Genomic DNA, 22,890 nt, shown 5'->3' on the forward strand with positions numbered 1-22,890 from the left:
TACAAGTTGCTGATGACAAGGGACACTTGGGACTGGGACACTGGAGAGAAGCAGGATGCGGCCACGGTGCCCTCAGTGGTCACGCCGAGGTCCAGCCGGCCCTACCTCACTGCCTTCTGAAAAGCAGGGCGGCATTTCTCCGCATTTCCGTTTTCTGACACCTAACAGAAGCACGGCGGTCCTGTGGACTGGACTGTGAACTACGGTATTTGTTACCTGGCAACTAGGGTGCCTCCGCAGGGGGGGGGGCGGGGGGTGTGCACGGCCACCTTCCTGTGTGGGCCGCAGAGCGGCGAGGATGACTGTATTAGGGAAAGACTCGCGCTCCCATCTCAGCCGGGACTCTGACTTGGATTCGAATGGCTAAGGGGCTCGCTCTGGCGAGGGCCTGGAGGCCGTCCAGCAGCCGGAGCAGCCAGGAGTCACCCCGGGCGCCGGCACAAAGAGGCCCTGGCATCTGGGAAGGAGCCCTGCTGCCAGGACGGCGAGCTGGCTGAGCGCCGGCTGAGCGCCCAGGGTCCCCACATGCCTGGCTGACGCATCTGTGAACCCACAGGGTGGCGATGCCTTTTGTTTCCAAACCAGCAGCTCAGCACTGCCTGCACGTGTGAACTACCATGTGGACTGCAACGGGACTGCACAGATTGGACTTCAAAATAACCTCTGAGGCTCGACTGTTCTCCCTCCCTGCTCTATGTGACCGTTTCTCTTAAGCAAGTTTGCAGGGATCCTATCACACATGGATCTCGGAATCTGGAAGGTCAGTGTCTGAAAAGATGCGGGACAAGGGAAACCATCTCAGCTGAGCCAAGTGAGCAGGAGACACTGAGCCGGGGGAGGACTCGGAGCGGTGTGGGGTGGACGGTGCAGGCATTTCTACCGTGTCTAGAGTTCACTCCCGTTCACACGTTGGCACTCACCGTCGTTCACGCAGCTGCAGAAGCCGCACTGGAAGCGCCGGCCGCCCTCGGTGAACTGCATGAAGGGGCACATGTAGGCTTTGCAGCGGTTGCAGCGCACGGGCCCCGCCTCGCCGTGGTTCACCAGGTAGAGGGGCGTCTACGGGGAGAAGTCAAAGAGCACACGTGGGTGAGGCCTTTCTAGGTGCCACAGAAGAGCAGGGGACAGTCAGGTGCCTCTCTTGACACCTCGCGAATTCAAGGCAACACCCCAACAGAAATTAGATTAACGCCTTTTATAAGCATGCATGCACATGCATGTATCTATGTACGTATGTGGGTATATGATTACCTGTGTGGAGACAGAAATGAAAGAGGGTACTAATACTACTAACTATGTCACAAACATTCTCAACTCCATGCATTGATCTCCTGCTGTTTGCACTGATGCGCACACAGGAGGGTCGGGTCGCCCCAGGGCCCCTGCTGCGCTGTGCGCTGTTTAGATGCCCGCCCTGCACACAGCGCCTGGGCCAGACGCACGCTCAGAGCTCTGCGTGCGCTCATCCGCCCAGCAAGGGGCCGCTGCCTGCCGCTCAGGCCACATGCCTCCCACAGGCCTCTCTCTGCTGGGCACGCTCTGCCAGAACTGAAAAATAAACATTCCAGTGGCTTCTTCCTCGTAAACATGCGTGAAACCACTGCACGTCTTCTATTTACAGCTCAAGTGGAAAAGCTCAGCATTTGGAGTCTGCCCTGCTTCTCAGCTCTTCCGGCTTCAGACTGAAACCACAGATTGCTCTTGTTGTTATAAATCCCCTAGATGACATTTCTGGAAAAGCTTGAGAATTGCAGGATTTGGCACATCATACATGTTTTGTGTGTGTGTGTGTGTTTTAAAGAAAAAGAGGTATAAGAAGCAGACTGCTTTCAGTGGAGACCGGAAGAGCAGGAGGCAGGTGGGATGGGGGCGGGGTGGGGTCAGAAGGCCATTTCTGCTCATCGCAAAAAACCGAGAAGTACTATTTGCCCCAGCCCAGATGTTCAATGTGAAACTAACCCATTGCTGAGCGTTCGTTCAAAAATAGGTTGCGAGGTCTCGGAGCAAGAAAATAAAAACAAAAGCAGATTTAGTAGAATACATGAAAGAATCAAGGGAAAATGTTTTTAAGTTCAGATCATTCCCTCTGCCTCTCACGCCCCTCCCCCACAGCTTGCCCGAGGAACCGAGAAATGGATTGGATTTTCTCCTTTATCTCTTCTGATCCCTGCGTGGGCAGAACCCTGGTGCCCACTGTAGGGCTGTGATGAGGACGAAAGGAAAACGCATGTTCAGTATAGAACACTATGCCTGGCACGAACTGTTAGATAAGCAGCAACGTTATCCACCATACAGAAGTCCTTTCCTCCCTCAGAACCACTCAGCCAGGGGAGTGTATTTAATGACAGATGATAGGCTGGAGTTTCTAGAGGCACTTATTCATACAAATTCTGAAATTAGCTAACTTGTTACTGTAAAATGTTATTGTAAAAATGATCTGGAAGGAAGGAATCTATCTTTCAGATTTTTGATGGAATCTAACGGTTAAAAGCGGAGAAGTACAGTAGATTTTTAAAACACTCTAGGAATCAGGTTTAAGTACACTTATACGTTCAAGTAGTGACTTACACAACACTTTCCTATGTGCACTTTTTGTGTGACAGCCCAAAGCGGTGAGTGTCTGTCCTCTGAGGCAGGCAGTGAGAAGGCACGGGGGACAAGCGGAGCAGACAAAAGCTCAGGTACAAGAGAGCCTCCGGCAGCGGAGGGACAGGGAGAGCGGGAGGTCAGAGCCAGTCCATCAGCTGTCCCCGGGCCGCTGCCTGCCCTGCAACACGCCTCCAGGACAGACACGCCTTCAGGGTTCAGGTGGGAAGAAAGTCTGCAATCCGCACGCATTCCAGTCAAGTCTACTCCTCATCCTTTTTCCCAAAGCCCTCGAAGGCCATCGTCAATGCCCTGAGAGACTTCAGGGACAACACAGGATGGCAGAGCAATGCGAGCAAAATTAACCTTATTTTTGCTGCTAGGATTTACTCAAAGGCAACTGTTTGCAGCTGACACCTCCACACCCCAGTGCTGGCAGGTGCGGGCTGCAGACCTGGAGGTGGAAGTCCAGGAAGGAGCGAGTCATGACGACTGCACCGGCTGCTAAGCACACTCACGTCTGGACCTTCTCTCTGGGAACGAGACGCTGGGTGGGTAAGGAGGTCTGCAGACACTGAGGTGACAGCCAGGAATGTTAAAAGCTCTGCAAGTGCCTGTTTTCTGGGGGCCCAGGACGGGCGCCGCGCCTGCTTGTGCAGAGGTTTCTCCGTCTCCAGACGCCGCTGACCTCCCCGCAGTGAGCACGAGCTCACACAGCCAGTCTCACGTCTCTTCTGAGTTCCACTTCAGTGTATACCACTTTTTGTAAAAAATCACACTTCCCCAAAAATTCTCCCCAAAAGTTGGTCTTTTCCTTACCAAGGACTGTGTCAGATTTGTTTCCGGAATATTTTCAGATTTTATAATTTTTAAAAATAAATGTGCTTAAAACCTTTGGCCTCTAGTGCCTCCTGCCTGCTCCTTCTTTTCTGCTCTTCACTTCAGTGGAAAGAGCGGACACTGGACCACCCCCCATGGCCATCACCCCGCAGCGAGGACAGGCGGGGAGCTGGGCAGGGAGGGCCACGCTGTCTGGGCCTGTGCTTGTTTTCAGACTGCCAGGGCTGCCAGCTGTGTGGCGGCACTAATTTTAATTCAGACGCTCTAATTGGGTAAAGTGTCTTTCTTTTTGTGCAGGTATAATAAAACCACGGTGGATTTGAGGCCGCAGGAGGATATAGTTCACTGAGAAATGGGCTCGGTGTGAAGATGAAATAAGTAATTTCAAAACAAAACAGAACAACACAACACTTCTGGCTACTTTTCCACGTGAAAGGGCAAACAATGCGTATCAATCAGTAACTTCTTGGAATACTAATGCAATTTTGAAAGTTTTCTTATTTTAATATTAGAGGCCCGATGCACGAAATTTGTGCAAGGGGCTCAGCCCTCGCAGCCCCAACTGCGTCCGGAAGGTCGTTCGGCTGTCCAGTCTAATTAGCATATTGCGCTTTTATCATTATTGATAGTATCAGTTTTCTAAGTCTTCCTGCCATTCTCCCAGGCAACCTTACATTTGTACAGTCGGTACTGGGCCTATTGCCCAGGACATTAAACAAACCAGCAGGCAACGATGCCATCAGAAGCATAGCTCAGAGTAGAGAGGGCGCTGGGGAAATCGTCATGAGTAAAGTTCTCTCTAGCGTAGAGGGCAATGCGCACAGATGGACTGCAGAGCGAGCACCGTGCTCTGAGCGGATGAACAAACCCTGCAGGGACCCCGCGGGGAGGGTGTGTAACCTCTGTGTTTTTGCCTGGGCAGCTGCGGAACTAAGAAAAGTCTTGCCACATAGTCTGTGTTTTAGAGAAATGGTGAGCGGCAAAGGCAGCTAAATATTAAAAGCTGATGATACCAGATCTGGACAGCTGGTGAACACAGATCCACTAGGTGGCGCTGTACAACTAAAAATTAAAGCCTTACAATTTCCTCAGTAATAAAACACTCGAGGTAACTATGCTATATTTGCTTTATGTAAGTCTAATAGCATTTAACTGAACTTATGTCAGCTATCACATCACAAAATTAAGGAGCTATACTTGTCTTAGAGAAAACGTTGACAATAGTTCATGTAGGGAAACCGTGGCCTGTCGGGAGGGGCAGCCCCAAATCACAGCAGGTGACCTCACACTCGTTGACTGATTCTGAAAAAACCCACGTCCTGCATTTTTAATGTACACGTCTCTTCCCTTTCCCTCTTCTCTCCCCTCCCCCGCAGCCTCCAGCAGAGCAACTGCCCGGGGCGAGTTGTCCCCACACGGAGCTCACCTGCCGAGGCCTACAGAGCAGAGCGGCTCAGCCAGACCCTGCAGGCGACAGGAGAGGGCTTTTGGCCACTGTGGCTCCTAACTCCGATCAGACTGGCAGCAAGAAGACCTGCCAACGTGACAGGGTCCTCAGCTGGATGAGGGTGGCAGCGCGGGCTGGTGGCAGCTGCGGCTCAGCATGCAGTGCTCTGGGCTGAGGGCGGCTGCTTCTCCGGACCTGCCCTGCCCGAGGGCCTGGGCTCAGGGGGCTGGAGGCGAGCGGAGCAGGGGGCGGGGCAGGACCAGAGCCCGGGGCCTGTGCTGAGCCTCCACCGTGAAACCTCAGACGCTCAGGCCGGAGGCGGAGGAGCAGGGGCGCCCGGGTTAGCCCCAGAAGCGAAAGGGAAAGAGTCGGCGTGGACCTCATGGACCTCACTGACCACGGACGTTTCCACGGGGCGGGCAGGGGCAGCGCGCGAGCGCCCGCGTTCAGCTTCCCCGTGTGTGACACCTGCCAGCCACGCGGACAGCCACGGGAGGCCGCGGCTGCTCCCTGCACAGCGCTCACCGGCTGCTGTTTTGTTCGACTTTCTGAAATGACAAGTGCGGCCTGGAAGAGTATTTTCCAAATGCCTTTTTAAAACCCTGCTGTAACCTTCTAAAGAGACAGGGCCTGACAGTGAAACACTCAATGTGTTGGGTTAATTCTGAGGCTCTATTTATACTTTTCAAGGATGCTTTCGGTTGGCCCTTGTCACTCTAAAGCTTCGCGTTTTCTTATGTCCAGAAGATTAGCCTCTGCTGCTGTGAGGGCTCGGGCACTTGAGAGAATGTTTCCCTCCTTCCCTGGTCAGCTCTGCTGCTGGGCCCAGCGCTTCTTGCTGTAGCCAGACCGCGTCCACAGAGGCTTCTTTGAAGGAAGGGACGGCGGTTTCTAGAAGTCATATTTCCAAGGACAGAGAGACGGACAGTCTCAGTCAGTGAGAGCCAGGTGATGCAGGAAGAAGCGGGCAGGGCAGGAGGAGGTGAGGCGGCCAGGAGGCTGGGAGGCTGGTCCATGAGATGAAGGCGGGAGCAGGAGGCTGCGGCTCCGCAGAGGCCTGAGCCAGGCCGGGCAGTGAGCGGGGGCCGGCGGCCCTGACCCCCAGGTCTCTGTCTCTGTCTCTCTCTCCTCAAGTGAACTGTTTACTGCATGTAACAATTTTGACACAAGATAAACGATTTCACATTTCACTAAAGTAATGCCTTTGGGGAAAATGATACACTTACAGGCCACTTATGGATGTGCTGAAACCTCTTACAAATTAGTAAACTCTACCATATATTTCACCATCACCGTGAGAGGTTTTTAGAATTCGTTTGCTGCATCATCTCCTATATTTCATTCAATTCATAAAACTCTTTAAAAACAAACTAAAGCCCTAGCCGGTTTGGCTCAGTGGATAGAGCATTGGCCTGCGAACTAAAGGGTCCCAGGTTCGATTCCGGTCAAGGGCACATGCCTTGGTTGTGGGCTCGATCCCCAGTAGGGGGCGTGCAGGAGGCAGCTGACCAATTATTCTCATCATTGATGTTTCTATCTCTCCCCCCTCTCCCTTCCTCTCTGAAAAACAAAAGAACAAAAACAAAAAAAAACCCTCAAAAGATGTTTAAATATTAGTTACAGTTTTTAAATGAAGCACAGTAAGCTTCAGGCTCACCACTGAGCCCCGAGTAAGCTCTGAGTAAGTATTTGGTGAATGCACGACAAGAGGAGGAGGGAGGGAGGGAGGGAGGGAGGGGGAGGCAGGAACATTCTAAAAGAGGAGGCTCCCGGGGGTTCCGCCTGGTAAAGGGTGACAGCCACGGAAGAAAAACCCATGAGGAAGAAAGGAAACACAGAAGTCACGTTGGGGTGAGGGTCCCTGCCAGTTCCTTCATCACAGCAGATGCGGTCTGGGCGGATGAACCCCAATACGCTAAGTTCACCCCCAAACACGGACAAAGGGCGATGTGGAGCCTCCTCTCACGAAGGAAGAGGAAGTGTGCGGAGGGAGACAGGGCCGGGGCCTCCTCAGTGGGAGGGGGTGGGCTCAGCCAGAGGGAGGGGCGCCCACAGGATCGGGGAGCCTTCAGCCAGGAGCGGCCTGTTCGGATGGGGCCCTGCTGACCAGCTCTCCCAGGTGAGGGAGCTTACAGGGACCAGCCAGCACCCTTCCTGCCGAGCGGTGGGAACCAGAGTCCACAGGCCCCCAGGATTCTGTGACGGAGACACTGTCCCACACTTCTTTCCAGCCTTGACTAGGAGAGTTCACCTTCATCCCTAAGAGAGAGTTCTCTCCTGCTGTGTGACCCCAGGCCACTTGCAGAAGACAGCTAATTGCTGTAAGAATGCCAAGCGTTCCACAGAAGAGGAAAATACACTTTACACTTAAACACCCCGTGAATCCAGCTCCCATATGTTTCTCCCATAACAAGATAACTGGTGGTTTTCTGTTTGTTGGGGGAAAGCTGGAAAACGCTTTAGGATGGAAGGTGAAAAAAAACAAGCTGGAGGCAAACCCTTTTCACTCTCTGCCACCTCTCCTTCCTGACCTCCCTCTGCAAGTGGCTGTGCCAACACCTGTCACACTGTGCCGGACAGGCGCCTGCGCCCAAAGGCACCTTCTCTGCTGACGGCGGGCTGTCCCGGTCTCACTACTGTAAATGGTGCTGCTGTGAACACGGTGCACGTGTTCTGTCTGATTGGCACTTCGGGTTTCTTAGGACATACTCCCAGAAGTGGGATCACTGGTCAAAAGGCAGTTCCATATTTAGTTTTTTGAGGAAACTCCATACTGTTCTCCACAGTGGCTGCACCAGTCTGCATTCCCACCAGCAGTGCACGAGGGTTCCCTTTTCTTCACATCCTCACCACACTTGTCATTTGTTAACTTGTTGATGGTAGCCATTCTGATGGGTGCGAGTGATACCTCATTGTCGTTTTAATTGGCATCTCTCTGATGATCAGTGACTTTGAGCATTTTTTCATATGTCTCTTGGCCATCTGTGTGTACTCTTTGGAGAAGTGTCTATTTAGGTCATTTGCCCATTTTTTAATTGGAATGTCTGTCTTCCTTTTGTTAAGTTGTTTGAGTTCCTTATATATTTTGGATATTAACCCTTTATCAGAGGTGCCATTGCCAAATATGTTCTCCCCTAAGTGGACTCCCTTTTCATTGTGTTGATGTTTTTTTGCTGTGCAGAAGCTTTTTATTTTGATGTAGTCCCATTTGTTTATTGTCTCTTTTGTTTCCCTTGCCCTAGGAGATGTATCCATAAACATATTGCTACGAGAGATGTCTGAGATTTTGCTGCCTACGGTGTCTTCTAAGATTTTAATGAGTGGATAAAAAGCTGTGGTACAGTTACACCATGGAATACTATGCAGCAGTAAAAAAGAAGAATCTCTTACCCTTTGAGACAGCATGGAGGAACCTGGAGAGTATTATGTTAAGTGAAATAAGCCAGTCAGAGAAAGACAAATATCATATGATCTCACTCACGTGGAATCCAATGAACAAAATAAACTGAAGAACAAAACAGACCCAGAGACATACTAGTAGAAGCATGGAACACTGTCGAATTTCAGAGGAAAGACAGGGTGGGTGGGAAGAGATCAACCAAAGACCTTGTATGCATATATGCATCACCCATGGACACAGACAATAGGGTGTGAGGGCCTGGGGCAGAGGGCAGGGGTGGGCATCCCTTTCATCCTAAAGCATTTTCCAGCTTTCCCCCAACAAACAGGAAACCACCAGTTATCTTGAATGCGGGGAGGTGGGGGGAAACATATGTAAAACTTTCAACAATAAAGATTAAAAAAATAAATTTTAAAGAAGGGAAAAAATAGAATGGTTACCTTGTTAAATAAATAAATAAATAAATAAATAAATAAATAAATAAATAAATAAATAGATAAAGGACACCTTCGCGATCAGGCTGCCCCCACCCTGTTTAACCTGGGACCTGCGCACCCTCCCCTGCAGCTCACAGCCCGCCGCACCGCTCTTTCCTGCCTCCTCACACAGATATCCTCTCCTTGCCAGGCTCACTGTCTTGCCTCTTCCTGTTAGAATGAGAGCTCGGAGGAAGGAGGGAGGAAGGAGGCAGGGAGCGCGTCTGCTCACTGACACGTCTCGGTACCCAGAACAGCCGTGGTGCCTAGCGAGGGAGCTGTAAGTACTTGCTGAAGTAAGTCCTTGTTGGAGACAATAGAATACATCATTGGCAGTCCCTTATAAAAATGAACACTGTTTAGAAGCAAACTCTCACACCAAATAACATTGGGCATTGCCCAAGTTATGGTGTGTATAACATTTCAAACATTCCTAAATCCAGGTGTGAGGACACAATTCTAACACTGATTCTATAAATAAGTATAACAGAAAAATCCCACCACCATTTTCGTCCAGAACTGACACCTAGGGAAGCTCCACATTTATGCAAAACATCTGCAGCTTTCCCTGAGCTGGTCTGGGCGGGGAGCCCGCCTCTGACCTCAGGCCCCTGCTGTCCCCAAGCCACTGGCTGGCCACTGTCCCTGGGGGTTCTTTTTAAAAATATTTTTATTGACTTCAGAGAGGAAGGAGGGAGAGAGAGAGAAACATCAATGATGAGAGAGAATCATGGATCGGCTGCCTCCTGCACTCCCCACATTGGGAATCAAGCCCTGACTGGGAATCAAGCTGTGACCTCCTGGTTCATAGGTCAATGCTCAACCACGGAGCCACGCCGCTGGGCCACTCAGGATTTCTTACACTAAAAGTATAGCACAGATGGAACGACTTTGCTTGGGTTGCGCAATAATAACCTAAAGGATGTGTGATGAGTACGCGGTCCTCCCTGCTGTTTGCCAATAAAGAGTGAAGACGGAGGGTAGGCAGCAGGCCTGTAGGACTCCTAGGTTATAGGACATCAGAGCCAGAGTCCTCCCTGGGCAATGGCGGCCGAGGCCACGGCGCAGGCACAGTGAGGACCTGACTGGAGTCGCCTCCTGGCTCCGATCCCGTGTCCCCTTGCTACTCCTGTGCTTTGGAGGAAGTGATCAGTTTTATGGGTTTCTGAAATATCTCTATATGCTCAGACCTTCTTCCTTCCTCTGTGCTGTTCTGCTCTTTATGATGAATGTAACCTCTCGTTCATATGTGGTAGAATACCACTGGGATCTCTCCGGTGATTTTTTCTTTGCCCACGGAGAGGTGAACGGTTGTGGCTGTGGTCACGTAAAGTATGAAACAAGATATACCAAACAGTAAAGATGTTTACTTCATCAGCGGCCTGCTTACCAACAGACCACGGCTGCCGAGGAGGTTAGCAATGAAGACTTCCTGCGCTGGAAATACTAGGTAAGAGGCCTGAACCCCATGGGATCAGCCAGCGTTCTGCAGTTTGGCTTGTCTTTGCCACTTAAATGTCTATCTGGCCCTGATGAGTGCATTTACTCCAATCGGACCTCTACCTACTGCGTGCCCAGCCCCTGTGTGCCCAGCCCCCTGCGTGCCCAGCCCCCTGCGTGCCCAGCCCCCTGCATGCCCAGCCCCCTGCATGCCCAGCCCCCTGCGTGCCCAGCCCCCTGTGTGCTCAACTCCCTTCATGCCCAGCCCCCTGCGTGCCCAGCCCCCTGCGTGCTCAACTCCCTTCTTGCCCAGCCCCCTGTGTGCCCAGCCCCATGCGTGCCCAGCCTGCTACGTGCCCAGCCCCCTGCGTGCCCAACTCCCTTCGTGCCCAGCCCCCTGCATGCCCAGCCCGCTACGTGCCCAGCCCCCTGCGTGCCCAGCCCGCTACGTGCCCAGCCCCCTGCGTGCCCAGCCCGCTACGTGCCCAGCCCCCTGCGTGCCCAGCCCGCTATGTGCCCAGCCCACTACGTGCCCAGCCCCCTGCGTGCCCAGCCCCCTGCGTGCCCAGCCCCCTGCGTGCCCAGCTCCCTTCGTGCCCAGCCCCCTGCAGGCCCAGCCCCCTGCGTGCCCAGCCCCCTGCATGCCCAGCCCGCTACGTGCCCAGCCACTGGCAGGTTCTGATGCTCTTTGCCCTCCAGGACTGCGCAGTAGCCTGGAGTCTAAGGACTTCCAGGAGGTGTAGGAGGGACACTGGAGACAGCTCGCAAGCCTGCCGAGCACGAGGCCCACTGCTGGAACCACTGCCGACAGAAGGACCACCATCCCACGTGTTTATCCAGATAAAAGCCCAACCAGCTCATTTAAGCCGACGTGTCAGGGGCTTGGACTGGACTTTGAGTGCCAGCAGCAGCACGTACTCGCCAGCCGTAGAGTCACTACCTCTATAAAACCCATGCCTTCACAAGCTGCCATCTCCCTAAGAGGAGGATGAAGGATACAGACAAAGCCTACAGTGCGGCAGCATTGCGTTCCTGCGGAGTGTGACCCACGGCGTGAGCTCTGCAGAGCCAGGCTGGCCCGTCCGGCAGCCTGGCCAGGATGAAGCACGAGCAAGCCCCGCTCCAGGTGACGTGGGCAGGAAGCCCACCGGGCGTGATGAGTAGGGCTGGGTTTGTTCTCGGACAGCCCTGGCCTTTCTGTCAACCCCATCCACCAGTTCTCTGACATCATTCCTTTTTCCTCCCAATGGCATCGTCCTCACATCTACTGATTCTACCAGAACAGGAACAATCACTGAGGATAAAGAATTTAAAAGCACTCCTGACAGGACAATGTCTGTTCGTTAAGTCGTGACTGAGGGACTTGCCTGCACCTGAACCCCAGCCGGGGCCCCTCAGCAGAGCTTTCCCACACGGGGAAGCGCCTGTCCACTTCCCAGGTCCGGGGCAAGAGGAGCCTCCAACGTCCAGGCTGGTGCCTTGCAGAGCGCGAGGGAGGGACTAGACGCCAAGGGAAACTGCAAGTCTCGGGTGAAGTGCATCGGCCCTAACCTAATTCCATATGAACGGGAACGACTTTGACAGTGATGTCCATTTGTAATCTAAAAACACATACACAGACATCCCAAATCCAGTCACAGATGGAGTGAGGCTCTGCCATCTGGTTTATAGGCGATATTACTCAATTCCATGTATAGTTAGATGTATGCAATTGTCCAAAATGCGACAATTTCCCATCTTAAAGAAAACGCAAAACTAAATGAAGTATAATCTTCACTCCTCTGCACTGGAAATCTATACCATTTCTACCTCAGTTCTTAAAATACAGCCTCGGAAATAAAGTCACGGTTACGAAACAAAGGAGCTTCTCAGCTAGCCAGTTAGTGACACAGAGTAAGTATTTCATAGTTAATTATATTGAACGTGAGAATGGGTTTCACTTAAAACACACACCAAAAAATTAACATTTCCGGAAAATGAAATATTAAGCCACAAAGACACAGGGATGCGCTTAGCAATAGCACACATCTCCAAAGCAATGCCCCAGGGCACATCCTCAGTCATACCCGCTGGGTGAGGTGTATTTCTACAGGCCGTTGCTAACACAGCAGCATGCTTTAAAAGGTTCCGTTGAACAAGAACCAAAACTTTAAAAAGAAAAGTGCAATGTACTAAGTAAATCCTTTAGATCAATGCCAAGTCAGGAAGTCTTGAAGAATGTCTCTTTCTAAATTGCCGTAATGATGGCAATATTAGTCCGAGAAGGAATGAAGTCCTAACATTTCACCAAACATAAAAATAAGAAGTCACTTACTGCAGAGAACAACAAATTAAAATGCTATTGGAACTGTAAGTGGTGCAGCCACTTTGGAAAATGCTAGAAGTGAATCATGTACCGTGAGCCAGCAATCTACTCGCAGGCACCAACCGGAGAGAAACGGCGTGTGTCCACAGGAAGACTTGCACGAGAACAGACAGAGGCTTCGTTCACAACAGCCCAGGTGCCCACCGTGAGCTGGATAAGCCAGGACAGTGAGACACTCGTCAGCCATGAAGAAGGGACGGCCACCACGCCACCACGCCCCGCCCAGCCGCCGCGTGAGCAGACTTAGGCAGAGTGCGTGCTCTGGGTGGGGCCTAAGCTCGGAACCCGACCTGGGCGACCAGTCAGAACCCTGGCCCGAGGAGGGGCTGTGGGAGGGTGACAGTGGCATTGCACATCTTAGCAGGGGCTTGGCCCGCACAAGTGCACGCATCGGCCGAAGGTCAGGGACATGTTTACTTAAGACACGTGCCTTTCACGGAAGTGAATTGTGCCTCAGGGGGAAGAGTAATCTGTAAGCAAACGTTAACCTCCGGTTGCGGTGTGCCTGCGGAGTACTGAGAGGGAAGGGCGCTGAGATCGGCAGCCTACTTGAAACACCTCGCAGAAAGACGGGCTGTGGGCAGTGCGTCGGTATGTGTCACACCAGCCCAGCGGAATGCGCACGGGAGCCTCGGGAGCAGCTCTTGGCCGGCCCGCCCAGCGCAGTGATTCTAGAGTCGAGGAGCACTGCATTACGTTTCTGGGGCCATCAGTCCTGAGTGTCCTTCTGCACGGAAGACTGGCTTCTGGGAACAGCCCAACGCCTCCTCTCTGCCCTACGCACGCCCATTCCACTCGACTCCCCAAAAGGAGAGAGGGCAGCGCTCCCACACTCTCAGGAGAGCGAGTGGACACCCTAAAGGAGAAGAAAGCCATGTCCACATGGGCCCCGTCTCGCTTCTCTTTCTTCACTGAGTGACATAAGCAGGCCCCTCCTCCCTTCCCCATGCCACCCCCCGACACCAGCTGGCATGGCCCCAAGACAGGTACAAACCTTCTCTCACCGATGCCCTGCCCCTTGCTCAGGTGCTGCTGCGTGCACATTAGATCAGCCGGCCTCCAAGGACCATTACGGCCAAGCGGAGGTTTAAATTGGGAAGAGAGTCCGAGGCTCCTGCCTTTAGCGCAGCTAAAGGAGCCTGGTTTCAGCCTGGCTTAGGGGACCACGGCCCCAGCCGGAAGTACGGCTGTTCTCACCACGCCCCGCCCCCCCCCCCAACACCAGCTCTGCTCCAGGGCCTGTGCCTCTGTGTGCAGGTGGGCGTCCACCGGGGCACAGCAGGAGGAATGGCGGCCGTGGAGAAGGATGTGCAGACCACAAGGCCCACTAACAGCGCCCTAGAATAGGACTTTAAATAGACCCCCTCTTGTCCTTCCCCCACTTGCCCGTGTACTGAGGACACCCTTCCAAGGTGAAGCATGCAGATGGATGTGCTCATGCTTCCCAATCACGCGGACTGAGCAGCACTGCTGGGCATCCGGCCCAGGGACTGGTAAAGCAGGTGCAGGGAGACAGGACCTTGGGCTCTGTTATCTCCTCCCCAGAACACCCAGAGACCGGCCCTGAACTGGGGACTAAGGCCTCACAGGCGGGTGTGGTATTCACGTGCATCGTTCCAACAGGCCAGAAAGTGACCTGACCACCAATGCTTGGTATACAGGATGCCCCAAAATGCAGCTTGTCAGATTTTTGTTTTCCTAACGAATAACGGATTGAATGGCGACGTGTTTTTGCACTACACATGTTCCAGTTTCTGTTTCCAATACAAAATACTGTCCAAGAAAACAATGCTGCAGGCAGAACGCTGGAGCTGGCAGGTCACTGCGCTGCTGCTTCATCACTCTTACCTCGTTGGAAGGCACCGTGGCGAAGGGCGTGATGACGGCGGCCAAGGGGATCTGAGCCTGCTTGGCCATGTCTGCCGTGCACGGGAAGCAGTAGGTCGTGCAGCGGATGTAGCGAGGACTGGCATTGCCTGAAACAGTCAGAGGCACACTGAAGATCAGCTATGAAACCGGGACACGTAAGCACTGTGACGGGGCTTCTGGGTAATGCATGGCCTGTGTGTAAAACACAGGGTTTCTAAAAAAAGGAGGACTGTGCAATTCCACCATCTAGCCTCTAGGGGCACTGCGACTGCTGGCACAACACAACCCTCTCAGCAGACAGAGCTGCTCTCACTGTTCCCACAGCAGTGTGAATACACCCACTGGCAGGCCTAGGGCGCTTAGAGCCAACGGGAAACGGGGCAAAGGCACAGAGCACAGAGCACTCCCGCCTCCCAGCGACTCCCCGGCTGCGGAGAGCTGAGCATCTGGGCCACGTGTGTCAGCAGGGGACACTTCCTCAATACGATTCCATTTGATTATGTCAGTTTTAAACTGAAAATCAAATCTAGAAACGACAGTTCTACTTGTAATAGAAATGTGTTTTAAAGCACTTCAATCTATTTTTAATATACATTGTTTCTTAACCAATTATATTTATTTCATGTCATGACAAATACTTTGAATCTCTAGAATAACTTTCCTAAAATAAAATTTGACATTAAATTATAATTAAAACCTGTAATATATTATGGTGAAGAGAACGCACCGCTCAACCATTTGCTGCGTGGTGGCGAAGGGTTGGACGCTGTCCCCGAGGGGACACAGACAATATTAGCCCCACAGAGGAGGCAGTACGTGGCCTCGGAAGTGTGGTGGGAATGCACACCTGGCTAAGGAAGGCGCCTGCAGTTTTAAACAGTCGCCGAGGGGGCCTTAGTGAAAAGTACCAGTGAGCAAAGCCTCCGAAGAGACGCGGGGTTTCCCAGGCAGGCACCTGGGACAGCTGTTAGTTCTCACTTGTTACTGAGGGTGGGCGATGCTGAGGTGCAGAGGCAAGAGGAGCAAAGCTCAGTGGGCAGTAGGAAGGAGCCTGGATTTGTGTGCAAGTGTGCAGGTGTGTGAGGCATGCAGGTGTGCAAGGTATGCAGGTGCGTGAGGCGTGCCGGTGTGCGAGGTGTGTGAGGTGTGTGAGGTGTGCGAGGCGTGCAGGTGTGTGAGGCGTGCAGGTGTGTGAGGTGTGCAGGTGTGTGAGACGTGCAGGTGTGCGAGGCGTGCAGGTGTGCGAGTCGTGCGAGGCGTGCAGGTGTGCGAGGCGTGCAGATGTGTGAGGTGTGCAGGTGTGCGAGGTGTGCGAGGCGTGCAGGTGTGCGAGGCGTGCAGGTGTGTGAGGTGTGCAGGTGTGCGAGGTGTGCAAGGCGTGCAGGTGTGCGAGGCGTGCAGGTGTGCGAGGCATGAAGGTGTGTCAGGTGTGCAGGTGTGCGAGGCGTGCAGGTGTGCGAGGCGTGCAGGTGTGCGAGGCGTGCAGGTGTGTCAGGTGTGCAGGTGTGCGAGGCGTGCAGGTGTGTCAGGTGTGCAGGTGTGCGAGGCGTGCAGATGTGCGAGGCGTGCAGGTGTGCGAGTCGTGCGAGGCGTGAGAGGCGTGCAGATGTGTGAGGTGTGCAGGTGTGCGAGGTGTGCGAGGCGTGCAGGTGTGCGAGGCGTGCAGGTGTGTGAGGTGTGCAGGTGTGCGAGGTGTGCAAGGCGTGCAGGTGTGCGAGGCGTGCAGGTGTGCGAGGCGTGAAGGTGTGTCAGGTGTGCAGGTGTGCGAGGCGTGCAGGTGTGCGAGGCGTGCAGGTGTGCAGGTGTGCGAGGCGTGCAGGTGTGTGAGGTGTGCAGGTGTGAGAGGCGTGGGAGGCGTGCAAGGCGTGCGAGGCATGCAGGTGTGCAAGGCAGGCAGGTGTGCGAGGTGTGCAGGTGTGTGAGGTGTGCAGATGTGCGAGGTGTGCAGGTGTGCGAGGCGTGCCGCTGTGCGAGGTGTGCAGGTGTGTGAGGCGTGCCGCTGTGCAAGGTGTGCAGGTGTGCAGGCATGGGAGGCTCCCCACAAAGCCCCTCTGCCCCAGCTGCTGCCTGGACAGCACTGAGGACAGCTCAGAGGCTAGACCTGGGAGGAGGGGAGACCCCCAACTAGAACCGGCTGGCTCCACAACTCTGAGACGGCACAAAATGCGTGTTCACACAACGACATTATACTTCCAGGGCCGAGTACATGACCCATTCAAACAGCATCTCGTAGTCTAGGTGTCCGACCTTATCAGGGTGAACTTTAACTGCCACAAACAACAGGACACTATGTTCCGGGAAGATCAACCCTGCTCGAGGCTGACACGTGGACTGAGTGACAGCAGACAGGGAGCAGTCGTGACAGAGCTCAGCGCTCCTCGTCCTGGCTGAAAAGAGGGAACACAGACCCAGAATCTTAAAGGAGCTGCTGTCAAGACGCGGCTGGCAGGGACGCGGCCTGCCGACATCTCCAGCCTTCAAGCCCCACGCTCTGCCCATGCCGCGCTCCAGGTCCTGTGCAGCGACTAAGGTGACCAAGGGAGGGCCCGGCTAATACACCCGTCGGTGAGCGTGAAGAACCCTCTGAGACCGTGATGGTGCTCTGCCCTCACCCGAAATGAGACCTCGGCTGGCAGCCCCACCTCTGTACTTGGGTGACTGACGCTGTGCTCGGGGCTCTCTGTTCTGTGTGACCTCCTCACGGTGCACCCTGCGGTGAGCACGGCGCTGCAGGGGAAACTGAGGCTTGGAGAGCTTAAGTACCAACGTGGGTCCCACGTACAGAGTGACGTGGCTGGACCACAGAGCCCTGTCCCCCTCAGGCTCTGCAGAGATGCAGACGGGTCTTCACAGAATCACCCGTAAAAACGTTCCCATCAGTGAAGGCGCGATTGAAGGGATCAGTGCACGAGCTTAAAAATAATGCTGTGAGCCGGCCAGCGTGGCTCAGTGGTTAAGCGTCAACCTATGAACCAGGACAGTGGTCGGCAAACTGCGGCTCGCGAGCCACATGTGGCTCTTTGGCCCCTTGAGTGTGGCTCTTCCACAAAATACCATAGCCTGGGCGAGTCTATTTTGAAGAAGTGGCGTTAGAAGAAGTTTAAGTTTAAAAAATTTGGCTCTCAAAAGAAATTTCAATCGTTGTACTGTTGATATTTGGCTCTATTGACTAAAGAGTTTGCTGACCACTGAACCAGGAGATCTCGGTTCGATTCCCAGTCAGGGCACATGCCCAGGTTGCAGGATCAATCCCCAGTTTGGGGTGTGCAGGAGGCAGCCGATCAATGATTCTCTCATCATTTATGTTTCTATCTCTCTCCTTCTCCCTTCTTTTCTGAAATCAATAAAGATATATTAAAAAATAATAATAATGCTGCTGCGAAAATTGTAAAACCTCAATCAAAACTATTGCTGCGAGTAAATACCTTGATCTTGCACCACGCAGTCTGTGGTGACCAGGGGAGGGACCTGGCCTCTGGTGCTGGTGGCATACACCTGTCCCCCTCTGGTGGCTCGGTCATTCTCGATCACCTGGATCTGATCAAGAAGACAGCAAGAGCAAGTTAGTCATGTCATCTCCACATGCTCGGCCCTCTCACTACTCACACAAACACGGGCTCATGGCAGAGCAAATTCTCCTTAGAAACTACCACGTCGTATGTCTCGCCAATGTTGACTATGACAGCGTTAGGTCAGTAGCTTCCAAATTCTATTCTTAATACTCTGAGCTCTGACCCAACCCTTCAGAGAACTTTATTTTTATTCAATTTGTTTATTGGGATATAGATAAACATTTTTTTTTAAATCTGGTAGGAAAATAAATTGAAAATAACTTTTTAAAGAAAATAATTTTTGCAATTAAAGAAAAGTCTAGAAGGCTAAAAATGAGTGTAGACGAAAGGATTTACAACATACGACCCAAACAAGCCTTAAGTTCCTCAAATCCCGTTTGGCCTTCAGCACCCTCTGGCCCCCCACCCCCTGCTCCCTGAGACGTGAGACGAACAGTGTCCCGGGTGGGGTTCCCACAGGGTACCAGTCAGAAGAGAACACAAGTCGCTTCATTTGGAAACCTCAGAAATTTCTCCAAGAAAACATTTCGTGATGAAAAACTGAGGGACAAACATTGTCTTTCTGTTGTATTTGCTTTGGGGTGACAACAATGAGCAGGAGCTGTTGTGTGGAACCAGAAGAAACAAGAGGGAACCCTAAGAATTCTTTTCCTCTCTCTTCTCCCTGCCACCTCCTTTCTCCATGGGGATAAGCGAGAGCGGGGTCAGACAAAGAGAGAGGAAAGAGGGAAAACTGGAGAAATAAGGCAAGTGTCAAACTGAAGTACGTGGCTTTGGAAGATATATAGTTTTTTATGTTCCAAAAGAAATTATTCACAATAATAAACTGTCTTCCCCCAAACTCTGAAATGGTGCCCTGCCCACCCCCCAATTCACCCCTCCAGGCTGGCTGGCGCTGACACCAGGGGTCTGAAGGCATGCCAGACACCGGTTCCGCCTGCCTGTAAGTCTACACATCCTGTCTCCCTCATTCAAATCAGAGGACTGGGATTCTAATTGAATTAAAGATATAGAATATGCTCCAAACATAATTACTGTGGAACACAGATGAGACTCAAGCTAGCATGGACAGACACAGGAGGCAAACAGGATAATCAAAACACTAATTACATTCCGTATTTCAGCCACAGTTTCTATAGCTCAACAATAACCTGGTTCATTCAAAACTGGAATAGATTTTATATTATCAACATTTACTGTAATGGTTTCACCAATGAAGTGTCAAATATGACAGTGAAATAAAAATCATGTAATCTATATATTGAACATAGATGGTTCTTAGTTTTCAAATAGATTATTTCCAAAAAGTTTGTTTTTAAATTAGCCATTTGCAATTTACAAGCACTGGCTCCAAAGACAGGATGTCATACATGGTAATTACATTTCTAAATTAATCTACATATTGGCTGGAATACTACGAAGAGAGTAAGAAATACTATAACAGTTCTAGTAATTTAAAAAAATATATATTATCGCTTTTTAAATTGACCTCGAATGTATGTGCTCAGAAAGCAGGTCTGGAGATGAGACTTATTACCAGAAATTCCAACAGAGGTTCTGAGTGTGACTTGTGCTTCACGGGCTTTGACTCGGTGACAGTGACTCCTGACAAAGCCAAGCCACCAGCACGTGGAGACGCTGCCGCCCTCCCGAAGAGGAGCCCCGGGAACCGCTCTCACACGATCTGCCATGATCGTGCTCAGGGTCACGAAAAGGACCGGGGAGGGGAGAGGCGTTCTCTGGGAAAGTGAACAGGATGGGGGAGGGGCGTGGGGGGGCACGAAGGTGTGTCTCGGGGCTGCCAAGGGCAGGGATGTGACCTGGGGAGCAGGGGCAGGAGAACTCGGGTCTGACAGGCTCCTGCAGACACAGAGGGAGAGAGGGAGTCCTGAGGAGGAGACCAGGGCCTCACTTCCGGGGCTGGGCACGGGCACCATCGGGGCTGTGGGCGGGGAGCACTAGCTGACTGCTGTACAGCAGGCATTCAGTGAACAGGATGTTATCCTTTCTTTCCAGAAGCGAGGATGTCGTTAGTAGCAAAAGCACGCTACTGTGGTGATAGGAACCTAACCACCTGGCATTGCTATTTTATTGCTTTTAGGGTACAAGTACCACCGGACTGATTTTCCTGTACGTATTTCAATGTCAGGACGAATCACAGCGCATACTGCTCTTGCTTTGTTGTTAACGTTCACTCATTCATTCCACAGGCATGGGAATGTCTACCTACCAGCCCTGGCCCACAGGAGGCTCTGCCCGGAACCCAGGTGGGAGGGAGAGGCGGGGACATCGGGGGCACCAGGACAGGACCAGGACCAGGACCAAGAGAGTCAGCCAAAGGGCTAACCGGAAGGCGTGTGAGAAAGAGAATCGAGTGTTTTGGCCAAGGAGCTAGAAGAGGGGGTTAGAATCTGGGTTCAGGGAAAGATCTTGACCAGGACTATCCGCACTCTCGTTTACAGCCACGAGAAAGGAATCACTGAGGGAGCTGCTTCCCGAATGCCAGAGAATCACCGGAGAGCTCGTGAGAACAGATCCAGCCCCCAGAGATCTGGCTTCAGTGGGCCTGGGTGCAGCTGAGCGTGGATTGCTAACAGCTCCCAGCAGACGCTGAGAGGCCGTCCTGGGGCACACGTGGGACTGGAAGCTCTACGAGCTCTGTACCCTCACAGCCCTCTTCCTTTTCTCCCTTTGCCATAAAATGACACGCCCCCAAGGGGATGTCCCCTCACCCGGGAATCTGGAACAAGGGCAGGGGCCAAACTGCAGCTGTGGAGCCTGCAGGCCATTTAGGTGACAGCAAATCTCTGCCGTTGTGAGCAGAGCTGGGCGTTATTTGTTACACAGAGTAACTTAGTGAAAGCTGACTGATACAGTTCCTAGAGCAATCCTCCTCTTGGATGGAAAATAATGAAGTTATAGCTCTAAGTCTATATTAAATAACTTTTTAAATTTATCGTGATTGTTGAAAGTATTACATATGTCCTCCCTTTTATCCCCCATTGACCCTCTCCATCCCACCCCCGCACCACCACCCCCAGGCCTTCACTACACTATTGTCTGTGTCCATGGGTTATGCATATATGTATATAAGTTCTTTGGTTCAAAAATAATTTTGTTGTTTAATATGCGAACTGCAATATGCTTTCACTCTCCACGGAGATCTTACTCTTATTAAAAAGGGTCCCTTAGTTATTTAAATAGTATGTGTATACAGGATACACTCTTACTACTACTGACTCATTGAACATAATAAATACTGCCAATATAATAAATACATTAGCAGATACCGCAAGTTCATAGACTGTCAAAGGGAAATCTACATGGGCTGCTTCTCCCACGGACAGCCCGTGTGCCATGACCCCTCTGCCCCCCACACAGGAAGGAAGCCTCCCCTGCGTGGTGAGTGTCCGCCACCGAAGGGACGGGGAGATGCCGCACCCCGGAGAGTGTCTGGGAACGATGAGCACAGAGTGGCCCTTTGGGAGGGAGACTGAGGAGCGAGAGGGGTGCTTACGGGGCTGGGCACGGCGTCAGGATCCAGCTTCCTCTGGGGCGGGGGCGGGCCCGCCATCTGCGCAGGCCCTCCGGGGAAGCCTCCCGGGTACGCCAGCTGGGCGCCTGGCATCTGGGGGCCATAGTTGCCTGTGTGGAAACATTTTACAGAGAAATCACTAGAATCCAAATCCAGAGGTGGGGCCCACGGGCAAAGCCCTGCTGGTCAGCCAGGCACGCTGCGCCATTCGCCTGCGCACAGGCAGGGAGCCCTTTCTTCTCAGTGGCCACGCTGTTCAAAAGCCCCCTCCCTTAAAGCTGGTGACAGGGCCCAGGAACAGGAACAAAGCCGATTTCCCAGGAAGGGTAGCCCCCGACCACCAGGCCCTGCCCTGGCCCTGCCCGCCTTACCTTGCTGCGGGGGGTACCCAGTGCCCGGGGTCTGTCCCGGGAGAGGCGGGGGCTGCAGCTGGGCACTCGGAGGCATGGGTGGTGCGCCCAGGCCGTTCAGTGCAGAGGGCGGTGGGGGCAGAACCTGGGACCCAGGCTGCAAAATGGACGGCTGCAGAGGTGGAGGAGGACCCTGGCCCGAGGGTGCGGGCAGGGAGCCCGGGGGCGCCTGGCCAGGGGGGGCCATGCCCGAACCTGTGCGGGAAGACGACCAGTCAGCCCACACCGCGTCTCTCTCTGACCCGCCAAGGACACGGCGGGCACTTTCCTGACGTGAAGCAAGAAGCACCCCACAAACCCCACTTCCTTCTCGGCCACAGGAGGACACCTTCACTCAGCAAGCGACACAGATGTCATCTGGGGCATCTCACACGGGGACATTTTAAAGGGGAACGATAGCATCAATAATTTTAGTGAGAAGTGAGCAGATTAAGTTTTAACTCAGCTGCATTGACTTTGTATGATATATGCCTTAATGAAGGAATGGCATCTGGTACAAAATCGAGACAGTCACACAGGAGACGGACACACGTAACAGTGGTTACGCAACAGGCGTTATTAAGGTCACCACACAGCCGGTCCGTTATTTGCATCCTGTGCTGTTCCCGATGCAGCGGATTCAGAACCCGGTAGGCAAGGCCAGGGAGGCGGCGGGCCGCGGACACGCCTCCCAGTCATACTGGAATAGCTGTAAAGCCCGACCATTTCCCTTTCCTGCGTGTGTGAACGTGCGCTGCTTCACTGGAGACTTACCCATTTGGAATCAGTAAGAGATAAGAAGTATTCTGAGGGTTTTTCCACTGATAAATCTGACACTAACGCTAAGTAACGGAAACATTCTTCGCGAAGATAAAGGGCTGGCTGTGCTGTGATCAGGGCAGACAGCCCCTGGGTCCGAGCACCCAGCACCGCGGGGGACTCCGCACGGGCCCCGCTTTCTCGCCCTTCAC

At 52.8% G+C, this 22,890-nt stretch overlaps 1 protein-coding gene across 1 annotated transcript in view; it reads right to left on the reverse strand.

Moving 5' to 3' along the window:
• The window catches only part of SEC24D (SEC24 homolog D, COPII coat complex component), a 65,400-nt gene that overhangs the window by 27,350 nt on the left and 15,160 nt on the right, over positions 1 to 22,890 (reverse strand). The window contains exons 5-9 of the mRNA XM_079771076.1: positions 21,902 to 22,135; positions 21,513 to 21,640; positions 17,849 to 17,960; positions 14,403 to 14,530; positions 921 to 1,059 (exon numbers count right to left, since the gene is read on the reverse strand). Of these exons, the coding sequence (XP_079627202.1) occupies positions 921 to 1,059; positions 14,403 to 14,530; positions 17,849 to 17,960; positions 21,513 to 21,640; positions 21,902 to 22,135 (741 nt within the window). The remainder of the gene's footprint in view (positions 1 to 920; positions 1,060 to 14,402; positions 14,531 to 17,848; positions 17,961 to 21,512; positions 21,641 to 21,901; positions 22,136 to 22,890) is intronic.

The sequence above is a fragment of the Cnephaeus nilssonii genome (assembly GCF_951640355.1).
Source record: "Cnephaeus nilssonii genome assembly, chromosome: 5".
In the NCBI taxonomy this organism is placed as follows: Eukaryota; Metazoa; Chordata; class Mammalia; order Chiroptera; family Vespertilionidae; genus Cnephaeus; species Cnephaeus nilssonii.